Raw genomic sequence first — 16,057 nt, forward strand, 5'->3', positions numbered from 1 at the left:
CGCGTGTAAACATCGAGGTGAAAAAATTATTAAAAGCAACTGAGGATTCTTCTGAAATTGGTGCTCCGGTATTGTCTTGGAGTGAAATTCGGCTCGAGTCTTTTCGAGGGGAAATCACTGCCCAGAATTTTTTAGGGTTATTTTGCATCATGGATTGCAGGTCGTGTGAAAAGAATTTGTGCTTAGCGCTACGAATGTTACAGCAGTAATGTTTTTCGGACTCTTTATGTTTTAACCACGCCACTGCGGTTCCTTGACGCTTAGCAATTCTGAACAGGCGTTTCTTTTTATTTTTTAGTGAGCGCAGCGCCCTGTGATACCATGGTTTAGAACTATTTACCCGGAAGTGAATTAGTGGAATATGAGCATGTGTAAGCTGCATTAGTGTTTCCTTAAAGAGCTTCCAGTTTTCCTCAACAGGTCGGGAACCCGCCGTGGTTGCTCAGTGGCTATGGTGTTAGGCTGCTGAGCACGAGGTCGCGGGATCGAATCCCGGCCACGGCGGCCGCATTTCGATGGGGGCGAAATGCGAAAACACCCGTGTACTTAGATTTAGGCGCACGTTAAAGAACCCCAGGTGGTCGAAATTTCCGGAGTCCTCCACTACGGCGTGCCTCATAATCAGAAAGTGGTTTTGGCACGTAAAACCCCAAATATTATTATATATTATTATTATCAACAGGTCGGGAAACAAAATTACGTATGAACGAGCTGTAGAAATTCTCTGAACCTATGTTGATGGCAGTGAAATCAGCCTTCTTATAATTAAATATGCGCTTAGGTGTTGTAGTGCGTTTGTATAATGGTAGTTCTATTGTGAGGTTAATGAGTAGATGATCACTAAAACCAGGCATCAAAGAAACCGATGCAACTGTTTCAGGGATTGCTGTGAAAACGAGGTCAAGAACATTATTGCCACGAGTGGGTTTCTGAATCATTTGCACTAGAGAAAAGTCTAGTGCAAGCGCTACGAAATCGTTGGAGTGTTGGCAGGGTGACGTTAGGTTAGCCCAGTCAATTTCTGGGTAATTAAAATCACCAAATAAAAATGTTACCTTTAGGAAATTTCTTAGTAATTTCGCAAAGATTTTCATACAGATATGACGTGAACGTTTCTGTACTGTCTGGTGGTCGATAACATATTCCAAATACCTTCTTTGAATGCGAAGATGGAATGCAGACCCAGGTTATTTCAAGTGGACTTGAGATTTCAAGTGGAAACGCAGTAATGTCTTTTTTTACGGCTATCAATACCCCGCCTCCCCTTCTTCCGTCTCTGTCTTTACGATAGATGCTGTAGTCAACTGATGGTTGTAGGACTTCGTCATCAGTGATATCGGAGTGGAGCCATGTATCTGTGACTAGTAGAATATCACAATTGCTGTTTTCTAGATGCGAACAAACTTCGACACGTTTTGGGAGTAAACTGCGCATATTCGTGAACGATATCGAAATCTGCGCTACATCATTATGGACACTTGTATTAGGAGGTGGATTACTATCAGATGAGTCTGCCAGCCTTCGAAACTGCTATCTAGATGATTTAATAACACTGTCAGTGTCAGCGCAGTACGTGAACACGGTATTCTCTATGCGCAGTTTATCGACGGCTAGCTTAAACAGCACATTTTTGAATTTCCCAAATTCTATTAACTTTCTTCTGGCTACTCGTGTTTGCAATGAAAAGTCTTCGCGCACAGCAAAATTTGTATTTTTGAACTTATAACGTTTTTCTATTACTCTTTGCTTATCCTTGAAGAAGGTGAATTTAGTAATAATCGGTCTACATTTACCCATTTGATATTTGCCAAGACGATGCGCACGGTCGATTTGCGAAGATTCGATTGTAACGCCAAGCTCTTTTGAACAAATATCAATGACTCTGCCTTCTGACGCTGACCATGTTTCATTGGAATCGTCGGGGATGCCAAAAAAGAGGAGATTACATCGCCTTAGCCGATTTTCCGTATCATCGCATCTTGATTCAATGGTCTTAATTTGCTGAGATATTGAATTGATAGCTTCAGGCGAGCGGAGTGGCAATGCACTTTGGCTTTTTTTTCAGCGATGACGTGTCAACCTCAAGAACACGTATTCTTGAAGATAGCTGTTGCAGTTCCTCGTTGACAGATGCTTGCCAGTGCTTAAGTGCGTGTAAATCACTACGCATATCTGCCTGCCCGCTTTCAATCCTTGTTACGGTTTCCAAAACAGTTGTTAACAATTCTTCTGTAGAAGGTCCCGGATTTGTCTCGACATCGCCAGATAGAAGCAGAGTCATTATTTTAACGCACATTGCTACGCAGCTGCTACAACGCTTAAACGAGTTAGAGAGCTCAGTGGGGCACAACACCAAGAATAGGCAACGGTTGCTACTCCGAACGGAAAAACAATCAAGGTATCTAACCTGAAACATGATTAAGCGTGAGTGCGCCATTCCTGCAGCGGTGTTGTGCCCCAGTGAAGTGCTCGCCGAGGAATCCTTATGTAGTCTGAGGCCACGATTGATAGCGGAAGCGGTAGATGTAGGTACAGGTTGCCAGCTATCGTGGGATGTCCGGCCAAAAAGCACTGGTGGCGTCCAATAGTTGAAAGGGTCCGGGAGAGGCCAGCTTGTTGATGCATCCGCGGTGCACGCAGTAGCAGTCACTGAAGCTGCCGGGCACGCAGCCACGGGCACAATCGTCAGCACGGCCACCTGAAACATGATTAAGGGTGAGTGCGCCATTCCTGCAGCGGTCTTGTGCCATGACATGACAGCGCCGGTGAGTCATCTCTCCTTTGATACGGTACGAAAGTTCTTCACGACGCAACGATACTCTTGAGCTCAGTGGCTAAGCGCTATCTCGAGTACTTCCTTCTTGAGTGATTGATTTCCTTGCACTGATATCCTACACCGAAATGACTTTATTTCGTCTACTCAAGTTTCTGGGGAAAAAAAATGCTCGTAGGCAGCTTGGGTCTGTGTGGATCCAGCTACGGATGTCAGTCGGGATCGATTATTTGGGGCCCTGTTGCTGATGGTAAGTGAAGCCAAGCGTGGATAGAATAAAGCGCCCCGTTTCAGTAAGGGTGACCCGTTCTAGCTGAGAGCGTTGTTGGGCTTCAATGAGTTCGGAAAGGGTGTTGTGAACTCAGACCCTATCCCTAGAAACATGCACCCTGAATATAGCAGGGCCCGGTGCCAATCTCTCGCCGGAGCTATCATAAACGCCCTTGCTCACGTACCTGGTGTCACATTTGTTGATGCAGCCCAATATTCCCATGGCACACGATTTGTGGCCGTCGCCATACGCGATGGAGTCCTACACGACGCCTCCAGCTTCACTAACCCCACTGCCGAGACGGCTGAAGAAGTCGCCCTGGCCACTCTAGGTCCCACCTGTCACACCATCGTGTGTCACTCTCGCTCAGCCGTCACTAACTTCAGCAAAGGCCGCATTTCTCCTCAAGCACTTCACATCCTCTGCCAGGCACCACACTAAAGACAACACGATCTCGCTGACATGGATCCCGGCCCATGCGGGCCCCGTCCACCCACACCTCCCCAACCTCGACGAGGTCACCCACTCCACTGCGCGAGGCCTAGTCAACCGCGCTGGAGTCACTGGAGACGGGTTGGACACCAGGGACAATCTGACCACTTATAACGATCTCGTTAAGGCCTTTTACCTCACTCGCAGAAGCTTCCCCCCACCTCACCTCAAGTTCAACCGGGCGCAGGCTACCACCCTGCGTCTGCTACAAACAAACACGTACTCTTCACCCGCCCACCTCCACCTTATATTCCCAGACGTTTACACTACCCCCAACTGCCGGTGCTGTGGCACTCACCCGGCTACGCTTCCGCTTATGCTGTGGGAGTGCCCAACGCAGTGCACACACACATTAACACCACGACTCTCTCGTCGAGGTTGCGTGAGGCTCCGCGGGGCTCCGCCCTCGACGACCAAACCTGGGCGACCCAGCACGTGAGGCGGCGGCGAGGCACACCCTCGACGCATCCCCTCATGGGAGGCTTAGGCCCGGCCATCATAAAGTGCTGGTTCTATAATAAAAGTTTATTCCTCCTCCTAGGCAGCTTGGCTAGCCCAAAGTCTCGCATGGAGCAGGAAACGTATATCCTACATCTGGAGTTCCGCCCTCAAACTGCGGTGCCCTGTCGTCGACGTGACGTCACGAATTTCAAGCTATATTCCCGCACTTGGGCTATTTTCGCGCAGAAGAAAGAAAACGCAGATCCAGCGCAACGATGGAATATAAATGAAGAAGAGCTCGTTCGACTTATACCCAATACGCCACAGTGGTACACACACTTTCTGAGGAACTGGGCAAGGATTGGCAGATTTCTCGATTGGTTGTTTTCTCTTCATATTCCTGACTTCGTACACACCTTTCTGAAAGAACTCTTTTTTTAGTTGTAATTCAAGACCCATAGACTAAACAAATCAACGACTTCCGCTGCGACCGTGACGTGTTCTCTGATTTTGTACTCCTATTTTCCCCTGACTGTCTCGGGTGACTCGCAGGTGTTTCGAGCTTTCAAATCATTACTGACCCCTCATTTAGCGTTCATCAGATCGGTTCGAGTACCTGGGCGTTAGCGAATGGTCCGGTTATTCATATCATGCCGCGGCACCTTGCTTTTATCATGCGGCCCAAATTTCAGAGACAAATGATACCGCTTGAATTGTGTGCCGCTTCTTTAGCAAACTCCTCATATTTTAAACACTTTTCCCATACTTGGAACTCTAAACTCTGTCAAACGCCAATACTTGAACTCGCGATCACTGCATGCACCTATGCGTTGTCCCACACCTAATAGAGGCCGCTTATTCGCTTCGTGTCCACGTTCGTGCTTTTGGGACAGTTAAACACTGTCGATAACACGAACACTGTCGATAAATATTATTTGGTCTATAGTCTAAGCAGTCACAAATTTACAGAACGCGACAGCTGCCACAGCTGTTTTCTTTGTTTTCCTGTTTTCACAACCGCGGTAACAACGTCGCAAACGTTCTCGGGAGACCAAAACATTGCTGCGCTCGCCTTAGCTTGGGGCGTTAATTCTCCTCACGCGTTCCAAGACAACAGTTTCAGCACGCGCGCGTACGTGGTCTATGTTAATAGTGCCGCGACCTTCGCAGTTGCACTTTGCGGCGCGAATGAGTCTTAGCTGCTTCATAATTTTAAGCTCCCTCTTTCCACATCTCTTTTGTTTCCGCGAAGGAAAAAACGAGGCTGTCCGTTTGCTCAAAACATGGACAACGGGGTGCATGGTGGACGCCGACCCGGCTGAAGGGCCTTGGGCACGTTATTCGCAACGCGTCCGCGCGCACTCCGAATCGCTCGAGCGCGCCCCCGTGTGGCGCAACGCGCAACAACCACTGGTCCACATAGCACGTCGACACAACAGTACGCTGCCGGTACCTTTCTTTTTTTTTTTTTTTTTTTGTGCGCGAGCGTCGGGAAACTCTGACTCACCGTATCGACCTCGGTTCCAGGGACGTCTCTATCGATTCAGCGCCGGAGGAACAACGTGTACACATCTCTGGCAATCTCTTCGTTGAGCGTGTAGGTACGTTTTCGTCACGCCGAAATTGCCGGTCGAAACCCGCTGTCGAGACCCTATAGATCCCTTGTGGGGTCGACTTCCAACCGGCAGCGCAGAAAATAATGACGCGCAAGAGATATGGTAACTACGGCTGCGGCGACGTCAAGCACCAGACGACTGACCACATGCGCAGCAGATCGTAGCTCTGCGAAACACTAGTTGAGGAGCCATCTCCCGGCCTGTACTTCAAAAAAGTGGGATCAATAACGAGAAAAATAAGCAGTACCGCACCACACAGTTAGACGAACGACAGATATAGCCTAAACGTGATATTGTAAGCTAAACTCAGAGCTGTAATGTGCCCAAAGCAGACAACTAAGTTGGCTAATTGCCTGCTAGTTCCATAAAGCAGGCTGAATTCCGTGACCTCGGATGACTTTGTTCCAGGAAGTCAAATTACATGTATTTTAAAGTCTACGTCCTCGTTTTAGGCGCATTATGGCCAAATTAGTCGCTGCGTATAAGGTCCCCTGCACACGGGTAAACTATATCTAGAGTGTACTATACCCCTAATTTCGTAAAACCAATCAATGCTTCAGCCCACATTTGAAGCTTAGTGAGACAGTCGGTAGAAACGCCGCAGACGCGAAGACCGCGTCGTCTGCTTCGGCGCGCTATGCGTGAAGCGCGCCTGCCAGGCCGCGGTTTCGCATTCGGCCCGCAGCTCGCCCTTCCGACGCACTCGAGGCCCGAAATAAGCGCACCCGTTGTGTGCGCGCTCGTTGGCGCGCGAAGGAACCGGCTATTCAAGAACGCTTGCTCGCACGGGCCCCCTTTCAATACGTCGCCTGTGATGTGTCCCAGAGCTCGGCAACGAAGAAGAATAACGGACGAACAAACCGGCGAAGCTAAAGGGGCGAAGAAAAGACAGAACGGGCCAAAGCAGACGAGGAAGGGCGTCGTCTGCTCTCTTTCTGCCGACGCCGTCAAGGCGTGTGCCGTGCCAAGCCGTGCGGGCATGCCGCGCGGTCCGGACCGCCGCCGGATGTTCTGGGGGAGTCCTCCGGGCCAAAATTAAACCTTTTGTTGCGCTGTTTAGCTTCTCGTGCCCGACGCCCTGCTCCTCTAGCGTTGTTCGCTGAGGGCGGGCGTCAGCAGCAGCAGAGGCGAACCGCATCAGCGGAGAGCGAGCGTTGTTCCCCGCCCGGCAGCACCCCAAGCCACGCTAGGCGTTGTCGGCGGTGCTTGAACCGTGACGATCCGCTTGGAAGGGAGGGAGAGGGGACGACGCCACGGCCGCGGGCTATGCGTCACGACGCCGCTGCCAGTGCTCCGGAATCAGTAAATGGTCTCTTCTGACGCAGCAGGTGGAAGGTAGAACAATTCGTGCAACCGAACCGCTCACCGCGTCCGCCGCTTTGCGTTTTCCCAGCGCAGCGCGCCGCCGGAGGCATCCTGGCCGGCAGAAGTCAGCCGGACTGCCCCCGACTACTCCGATCTCTTCGACGAACGACTCGGGAGGTCATCATAACCAGGAGGAGCGCAACAGCTGAGCAAGGGGGAGGAACTTGGCGTGTTACGTGCGTCGCGCTTCGCGTCTCCCTCGCCCCTTAGTTCTCCCTTTCCAAACTCACTCTCTCTACCGCGCGGCGTGCGTGGTCAGGTGCGGAAAACCCCCTTTCGTCCTTTTAAAGTGGAGTCGACAAATGAGCGCGCTTTCAGTGCGTGTTTTGCTTCCGCGGGCCAGAGGTGCCAGTGTTGTGGTCGCGCCCTGATCGACAGGGCGAAAGTGCTGCGGTCGCACCGAGAGAGAAAGAAAACTTGACAGTGGTCGCTGGTCTCGTGGTCGTCCCGAGTGGTGTGACCTTGCGTGTGCGCTGTGCGTGTCGCTGGAGCCCCGGGCGCAGTCGGCGACGCCGCTCCGATGAGGATTGACAGCGAGGGCAGCGGGATCGAGCACTTCCCACAGGTGAGACAGTTATAACCACGCCATCGCGTAATTGCAATGCGTTCATTAACTAAAAAAAAATATGAAGCAAATATATACTTACAAAATGGCGAGTTGCGACGAAAGCGCGACGAATGATAGCCACGGCTAAAGAAATGAAAAAAAAAAAGATTACAGTAGCACGAGTGCCGATTGGCTCCGACTGAAGGTTTATTAAAGTAAATTCTTGGGGTTTGACGTCCCGAGACCACACCATGCAGTGAGAGACGCCCGCAGCCGACGCCTCCGTATACCGAGACCGGGAATCGATTCCGGGATCTCGTGGGTCGGCAACGCAACGCCAAGACCACTGACGCTCCGCGACGGGTCTGAAAGCTTATTGGGAAAGACTGGGGCTGTGTAAGTGACCAGAAAAAAAAAAAAGAAGGTTTCGTAAGAATAGAATAGGCGTCGTTGGTCTGGGGATTCTTGCTCCGCCTGAGCGTCTCTTTCTGCGTCGTAGGAAATATTTGTCTTCCACCATCGACTGAGACTCTCGCGAAAACTTGAGTAGAATGCGTAACTTGCAATTGAGCCATATGCTTTAACTTTCAATGCGCCTCTATACAAGCTATTTCAGGAAAAAAAGCAGAAAGAACACGAAGGGTCCAAGTTTTTTGGTTGAGATAGCGGCTTCTCTTGGAGAGCAGTGGTGGGTCACCGTTCTGTTATTTACTTCATTTTTTTTTCACTTCGCATGACGTTCCACACATTTATGCAAACGTTCGTTGTCTTCAAACTTTTGACTGTAAGAAACAACACGACAGTTTGCTTTAGGAACAGGTCTAACAAAAAATAAAGAAAACAATAAAGAAAGAAACCGCGCTGTTGCAATTGGTTCATCACCACTTTAATTTACGTCGTCTCGGAAAGCGCTACGACTCGAGAGCAAGGAGCACGCCGCATGTTTTGCCGACATCACCGTACGTCCCGTGGTTAATTATTAATATTCAAAATACAAACTGTATATCGGCGAGGACGTTCGGATATCGCCGGGATATGGTTCAGATAACGCTTACAGTAACTTTGGCAGTGGTCGTGCTGATCATGGCAGAACACGTTTTTGCCTTCTGTGCGGCGCTCCACACGATCAAATTTGCTTGTAGTAAGCGTAATGAGAGAAAAAAAGAAAGAAATAGAAATCAGATCAAATAAAAATTTTATTAATCTTCATTTGGTACATAGGTTTTCATTTCCTGTCCAACCTAAGCACAGAGTGCTTGTTGGTTGTTCAGGCAGCACAGTGAATCATCGAATTTGTACCACAAAACAATGAAGTAAGGCATAGTAGTACGTACTGACTATATTATACAAAATTATAGAGATATAATGAGTACAACTCGAGCAAAATTAAAACTAAGTAAATAAATAAAAAAGGACATAATAATAGCTTGACAATGAGCCACATCACAACTCACAGAACATCTAAGGAGCAAACCCAGGAAAGCAACCTTCTACATGCAAGAGGCCATCAGTGATTTATCTGCAAAGATGAGCACCATTTCCTTATTGATTTTGTCACTTTTCGTTTAGTTTTGAAATTTCCAAGCGCTTCTCCAAGTTGTCGGCGGTGCTGTATCTGTGGCACGTAATATCGCCTTATTTTTTTTTTCCAGCAATCTGTAAAGCAACGTGGCTTAATGTATATTTCTGCTTTTCTTAGGGCAACATTTTTCTTGACGGGTACTTTGAAATCCTTTGCATAGTAATGACGTGTGAGCGCAGTGTAATAAAATAGTTCACGCATTTCCAGTATGCCAAGCCTATTGTGTTGTCCCTCCTTGTCAGTCTGTTGCAGGATAGTTCCGTAGGTTACTCTGTTTACTATTCTTTTAATTATGCGGTTTACGGATCCCATTTAGTGATCAGAACAAGTTCCATGCAATGTAACACCGTAGGTTATAACAGATTCAGCCAGCGCAATGTGTATGGTGTGCCTCAAGTACATCGAAGTTTTACCTCTTAGGTTGTACATCATCGCAGACACAGCTCTAAGCCTGTTACATATATACTGCACATGGTCATTCCATGTTATATGCTCATCAAAAATTATTCCGCGATACTTGATTGCATGTTCAAATGGTATTGCATTACATGTGCACGGAGTTATGTGCATGTGAGTTATGTAAAAAGAGAGATTCCCTTAGCAGCATTCGTTTGTGTGGGTTTCTAAAACAGATAAGCTTTGTTTTTTGCCGATTAAATATCTTGAATTTTGCGTCAGCCAGTCTATTACCCTGCACAAATCCTGTTGAAACACTTTGCACCCAAGATCTGGATCAGTCAGTTCGAATGCTAATGCTGTGTCATCTGCATAGTGGAAGATTCTTGATCTTAAATTCAATAAACCCAGTTCAGAGACATAGATATGGAATAGTAATGGGGCCAGAGTACTTCTTTGCGGAACACCGAATTTTATTGCTTTAAATTCACTATATTTGTTTTCAATTCTAACACACTGTGATCTGTCTGTGAAATATTCCTCAAGGAATTGATGAAATCGGCCCCTGAAAGCTAAGTTGTCCAGCTTTTGCAACAATAAGGCGTGATCAATAGTATCAAATGCCTTTAATAGATCTAAAAACAATGCTAGCATAAGAAGATGACCGTTTCTTTCGACTAAGCACCGGAAACTTTGCTCGAGAACGCATTTCAGTGATGAGTGGTATTTCTTGAAGTTGCGTCAGGAACAATACAGCAACTAAAAGGACTTAACTAAAGAAACGAAGGCGCAATTAGGCTGAGATCAAGTTCACAATTTTCGTCGCGCGCCGTAAGCTTTGTCTTCACAAACTGTCTCATCTCGCGAGGAAAAGACAGTTTCTGAACGACCGCTCGACGCAGCCGGCCAGTGCGACTAAAGTAAGCGTCATAACGTGAAGCCCAAGAAAAGGAAGGATGTGTCAATCTAAGAGCGATGTCCTTCGTTAAGACGTCTGCTCGCCTCTCGGATACGCTTGGTCATGTATCGTCGTCAGGTCCGATGAAATGGGCACTGCGTTCGCTTCGCACTGTCATCCCTTTCCCAATTTCCAAGCGCGTCTATCTGCATTGCACATATGTCTAACCACTGGTTTGCGCCGCGGTAATCATTCGAATGTATCGACAACGCGAGAATAGCGCGTAGTATGTATTGCGCGTGACTTCGATCACCACAAAAGCCGCGCCTGCATTTTCTGCCTCGCAACACGCATGACACGTGGACACTCGCGCCGGTGTCAAAGCTGATCGCGTCGCCGTTAGCTCGGCAAAGAGTGCTTCGGGGAAGGAAACTCAGCGATGAGGAAAAAATGGAGCCTGTTTGCGCGGTGCTGTGCGGCTTTTGAAAAATTGATTTTGGAAACTGCAGTTTGCTTAAGAGGTTACAAGAGCGGAGGCATAGAGTGGCATACATTATCGGCTTCAGTCGAACGATACACACTGTTGAGAACAATAAGAGGAACCGAGGGCTCGACGTTCAGTTACAACCCAGTGAAACCAATTAACAGCGATGACTGTCAGTTGCTTTCACGAGGCAACTGTCATCGCTGTCACCTGACAGCGGTGGTTTTTGTATTAGCTGTGCAGTTATTTACAGCAGAGGACTACGTTTAGGATTACCCCTTGACTTTGTTGTTAAAGTATAAATGAGATGAAAGAATATATATATATATATATATATATATATATATATATATATATATATATATATATATATATATATATATATATATATATATATATATAGAGAGAGAGAGAGAGAGAGAGAGAGAGAGAGAGAACTTTGCCAATTGTGGAACCCGCAACCTGCACCTATACTTCCAGCTGCACACTACAGGTCGTGTGTTCGGCTCCCATCGACAAGGTGCCGTCTATTCTTTCACTTTAATTTCTATTTTCTTTTATTATACCGCATTAGGTTTAATGTAAATTGAGCGCTCTTTTATAATTGATTTTGTTCTTCATAGAAAGAAATGCAGTTTAACTCCTAACGTGATAGTGTGACGTGATAGCTAATGCAATATTATACGCAGTAAGTCTCGTACTTCTTGCGCCCGTTCCCAAGTTGAGCGTCGGCGTCCCTCGGCGTAACCGCGCGAACGCGCCCGTGCCACCGTCGTCTGCTTCCACGGCTGTCTCCAATCGGCACCCCAGCCCGGCACGCCAGCGTTCGCATGCTGTTCCTGCCTCTGCACAGGCGTTGGCGGTACTGGCCCACTGCGAGTCGGGGCGGCGATGTCGGTCTCGAATTCTTCGCCTCAATACATCGCGAAATTCGTCGACAAACACACACACACACACACACACACACACACACACACACACACACACACACACACACACACACACACACACACACACACACACACACCTCACGCACACACACATTTTTTCTGGTATCGGCTGAAGTAAACATTCCCAAATAAGAATCTCTTAATTTATTATGGAGGTGGCGTTTCCAGGTGAGGGGGTGGAAAGAAACGACTATACTTTTTTTTTTTTACTAACCTATCGCAAACTGCTTGTGTGTTCCTGTGACGGACTCCAACCGGTATCAAAACGGCTATGTAGGGGAGGGAACCAATTAACAGCTGTCGCCTGTAGAACACCTCGTTTATTCCCTTTTGCTTTCCTTAGCTTCTCTGACCGTCGACTTCACGCGGTTGCTAATGCACAGCGTTTGGTTCGGTTCACGAACTCACGCGGAAGACGTCTTGACCAGACCGGTGACGTGCGGTTCTCTGTACAATGTTGTTGACGCCTTCGCTTCCGTACTTATACTTGCATCGACCTACGAGCCTATCTTTCTCAAACGTATAGTGTAGTAGTATTACAAAGCGACAAAAAAAAAATATGAAAGAAAGCGTTGCCAGTTGCGGCTGCGTAACGTCGAGATGGCGTCCCGCTTTCGCCCTAAACCTCCACACGTCACTGCAAAAGCCTGTGCACTGCAACGGCTCACCACCTCGCGAAGATGCGCGTGCAAAAAACGGCACCGCCAGGGGTTATATTTAAAATGCGTGGGACGCGCTCTTTCTGCAACCCACCCCTCTCTCTCTGTTTCCCTTCTCCGCTTACTATTAGTAACTTCCTACTGGATTCGCGAGCAACGCAGCCTCATCCGCGCGCAGTACCGCGTAGTGCTTAAATAAGAAGCAACGGCCGTTGCGAACGACGCAGAAACTGCCGTATAACTGCGCTTCTACGAAATATGTCACGCTGTGAACGCCCTGCAGAGGTTCTCGTTCATATAAAAAAAAATAAGAGAGAGAGAGAGAGAGAGAGAGAGAGAGAGAGAGAGAGAGAGAGAGGTTGACAATCAGCAAGTGCAAAGGTTGAAATGCACATGTAAGATAATTTAACCCTTAATGCCCAACGCATCATTAAACTTCCGCTGTTTTAGGTGCCAGAACGACGAGGATATGAATTAATTAATTGATATGGTAATCAGATTTTTGCTTGAATAACATTTCTATTTTTTTAGCTCAATTTTATAGTCTCCGTGGCCAGAGATGAAGGACATGATGCAAGTTGTTTCAATTTCTCTTGATGTGGAACTGTGTTTTGGCACTACGGGGTTGATTTCATTAGTAATCAGTCTAGAGTAGCCAGACCTGGCAACATCGATGCTATCGGGCCATCACGATACAGCGCCAAATTTGGTGACGTCGAGTAAGGCTAGGTATGATGACGCTAATCACAAAAGAAAACAAAAAAAAAGAAAGAAGGAAGGGAAAGGCAAGAATGCTGCGCGTTCATTTTCTCGCTTCGCTCGCGTGTGGCCACCGCAGCAATCGCCGGAGCAGGAGCGATCCAATGTATCATGACATCACGACGCATCCACCTCCTGAAGTATTGCTCTAAACTATTTACGGCAGACTTACGGCTTGCCATTAATTCTGTTCTTTTAATAGGGACTAGAGTGTTTGGAGCTTCATTTAACGCAAAATATGATCAGTCGAAATTGTGACGTCGGTGTATATACTCCTTTCGGCGAAGCGTAGCGCCATTTAGAAACCGCGATGAATGAGAGGGAGATACACTTACAGAAAGGCAGAGAGGCCGGCCTTGATCTGACCTGCTGCTCGGCACTGGTAAACATGAACTGGGCAAGAGAAGGAATGACGACGATAGGAGAAGGAGATGCGTGTGTACAATCGCACTGTGTTGTGGCATCCTCTAAAGCTGTGTTTCAAGGAGATCAAGGCAGAAAGCCGGCCTAGTTGGTGTGTAATCATTAATCAAAAGACTAGCGCTAATAACTGGGACACAGACAGAGAAGACGACAGGACGAGCGCTAAGTCCTGTCGTCTTCTCTGTCTGTGTCCCAGTTATTAGCGCTAGTCTTTTGATTAATAATACTGTGTTTCAAGCCCAGTGGCTTGTTGAAAGGCTGCACTTGTATCTCGGCAGTGCCGTTTGCGCCAGGCCAATGACCCAAAAAAGAAACTCATTAGACAGTGGTGTCTTATCGATGGGTGCCTTCGGTCGTTCTCGAACGTATATACAGGGAGCAAATGGAAGTAATTTTCGGGCGATGAATCACTATGCAACTGGCGTGTAGCTAGTTCGCATTTACGTAATCGTACCCGCCACCTAGCGGGTACTGACAGGTCGAAAGGCTGCGTAAACGAGAAACATGTCAGCACGACGGTGTAGCGCCAATCGACAAATCGATAATAGTGGCAATACGATAAAAAAAAAAAGAAAGAATAAACGGCGACTCTGTGAAAGAGAAATGACGTACACGTGATAATACGGTGCACTGACGGCATTGTGACTGCCATGTTTGGGCATTAGCCCGGTGAGAAGGCTGGGTCCGTGTTGTGACGCGAAAAAAGACATCTATTGTAATCGACCTACCTTGTCGAAAGACAATCGAAAATTTTATGTCTCGTATCGACATAAATTCGCGTGTCTTCTGACGTATTGCTGTCATCCTTACGTGATTTCCTGGTCAGGTTTCAGGCACTACTTTCAATGATTTCCTTGTGAGAGTTTATTGATGAGTGCGGACACTTAGACGAAATTATTTTAAACGTCGCAAAGATTTCCTTGAACGAAGGTTTCGTACACATTCTAGAGGATGTCGATTGGCCTCGAACAGAACAGTTTGGCTGTTTCTAGGTTTATTTTCATTATCTCCACAAGCTGAATTGAAATGGGCTACGGAGCTACAAGAACACAAGGAAAGGAAACACACATGACACCTAGACAAGCGCGAATTGACAGCTGTTTATTCTACTCAATCAATAACTAGTACAATTGCACTGAAATCAGCAAGTCAAAACTGGAGACGTGTTCAACATATACGAAAATTCAATCCAACGTTTTCAACGAACCAACCCCAACCTTAGCCTTTGTATATTTACACCATCTGTAGACATTTCATTGACGGTAGCTGCTCAACAGTCTATTCAGTCAGTAGATCAAAGTGAAATTATTCGGTCAATACATGTCGAGACATGCCGTACAATTACGGTATTATAATCTGCAGGCTCTCTTTGGTGCGCTCAAACAGACCAGAGAACCTACGCAACTTGTACGCATACTGTAACGGCGACACTGTAGCTAAATGTCTGCAGACTTTCCACGTACTGACGAGATAAATGTTTGCAAGTGTTGCAGGTAGATGTCGAAAGCAGCAGCAGCCGCTACTCTTGCACAGTATTTTCGAGCAGGTGTTCTCAGTCGCGTTCGGCGCAGTCCAGCATGCGTTACGACGACGCGCGGAGGAAGGTCTGCGCGATGCATCAACGTTGGCCGCCAGTGATGCAACAGCGGTTCGGCGCGACACGGGGAGGAACAACTGCGCCAGTTGAGTCAAACTGTCGCGACCGAGTCCGCCTTGTGCTCGGGTGCAAGTAGTGGGTAGCCGTGTCACAGTCCCTGCGCTGGCACGCACGCACGCACGCACGGAACAGATACAATCGTTTTCTCGTCTTACGCATAAGGCGGAAATATGCGCTCGAACAAGCGCGCGTTCGCAAGAGATGCGCACGCCAACGAACACACACACACACACACATGCACGGAACAGGCATACCGAACACCTATGCATTGTTGCGCACATACTTACCCTTTAAAAAAAAAATAACGCACGCAGAAACAGACGAACGAACACGCACACACACACGCACGCAATCACAGTGGCGCCCTAATGGCGCCCGACTGTGGCGCTGCCACCACTCTCTCTCTCTCTCTCTCTCTCTCTCTCGCGCACACACACACACACACACACACACACTCTCGCCAAAGTGCGACCATATCCGGAGCGCAGTGCAGCGGCATGGAAGTTTAGGTCTCGCGTTTCGCCACACCGGGGCGCGGGATGTGCTTGAGAGAGCGTCCGGAATTGCCGAAATGCGCTTCCGCGCATTGTTCCGCGCATCAGCGGCAGCGCGTGCAGCGGGAGAGGCATGAACCATGATACACCATCCGCTTGTGCCTGTCGCGAGGTCCTCGCGTTCGTTTTACTTTATCTTTTTTTTTACCGCACGAAGGTAAGCGACGGAAGAGAACGCGAGAACGTCGCG

At 47.9% G+C, this 16,057-nt stretch overlaps 1 protein-coding gene across 2 annotated transcripts in view; it reads left to right on the forward strand.

The window, feature by feature from the left end:
- Window positions 1-6,353: 6,353 nt before the first annotated feature.
- Window positions 6,354-16,057, forward strand: part of LOC142576472 (ras-related protein Rab-34-like) — a 75,166-nt gene continuing 65,462 nt past the window's right edge. The window contains exon 1 of one of the 2 annotated variants that reach the window (XM_075686615.1): window positions 6,354-7,523. In XM_075686615.1, coding sequence (XP_075542730.1) covers window positions 7,479-7,523 — 45 coding nt within the window. In that variant the 5' untranslated portion in view covers window positions 6,354-7,478. The remainder of the gene's footprint in view (window positions 7,524-16,057) is intronic. The other variant, XM_075686614.1, reaches the window with a different exon arrangement.

This window comes from Dermacentor variabilis, chromosome 3 (genome assembly GCF_050947875.1).
Source record: "Dermacentor variabilis isolate Ectoservices chromosome 3, ASM5094787v1, whole genome shotgun sequence".
In the NCBI taxonomy this organism is placed as follows: Eukaryota; Metazoa; Arthropoda; class Arachnida; order Ixodida; family Ixodidae; genus Dermacentor; species Dermacentor variabilis.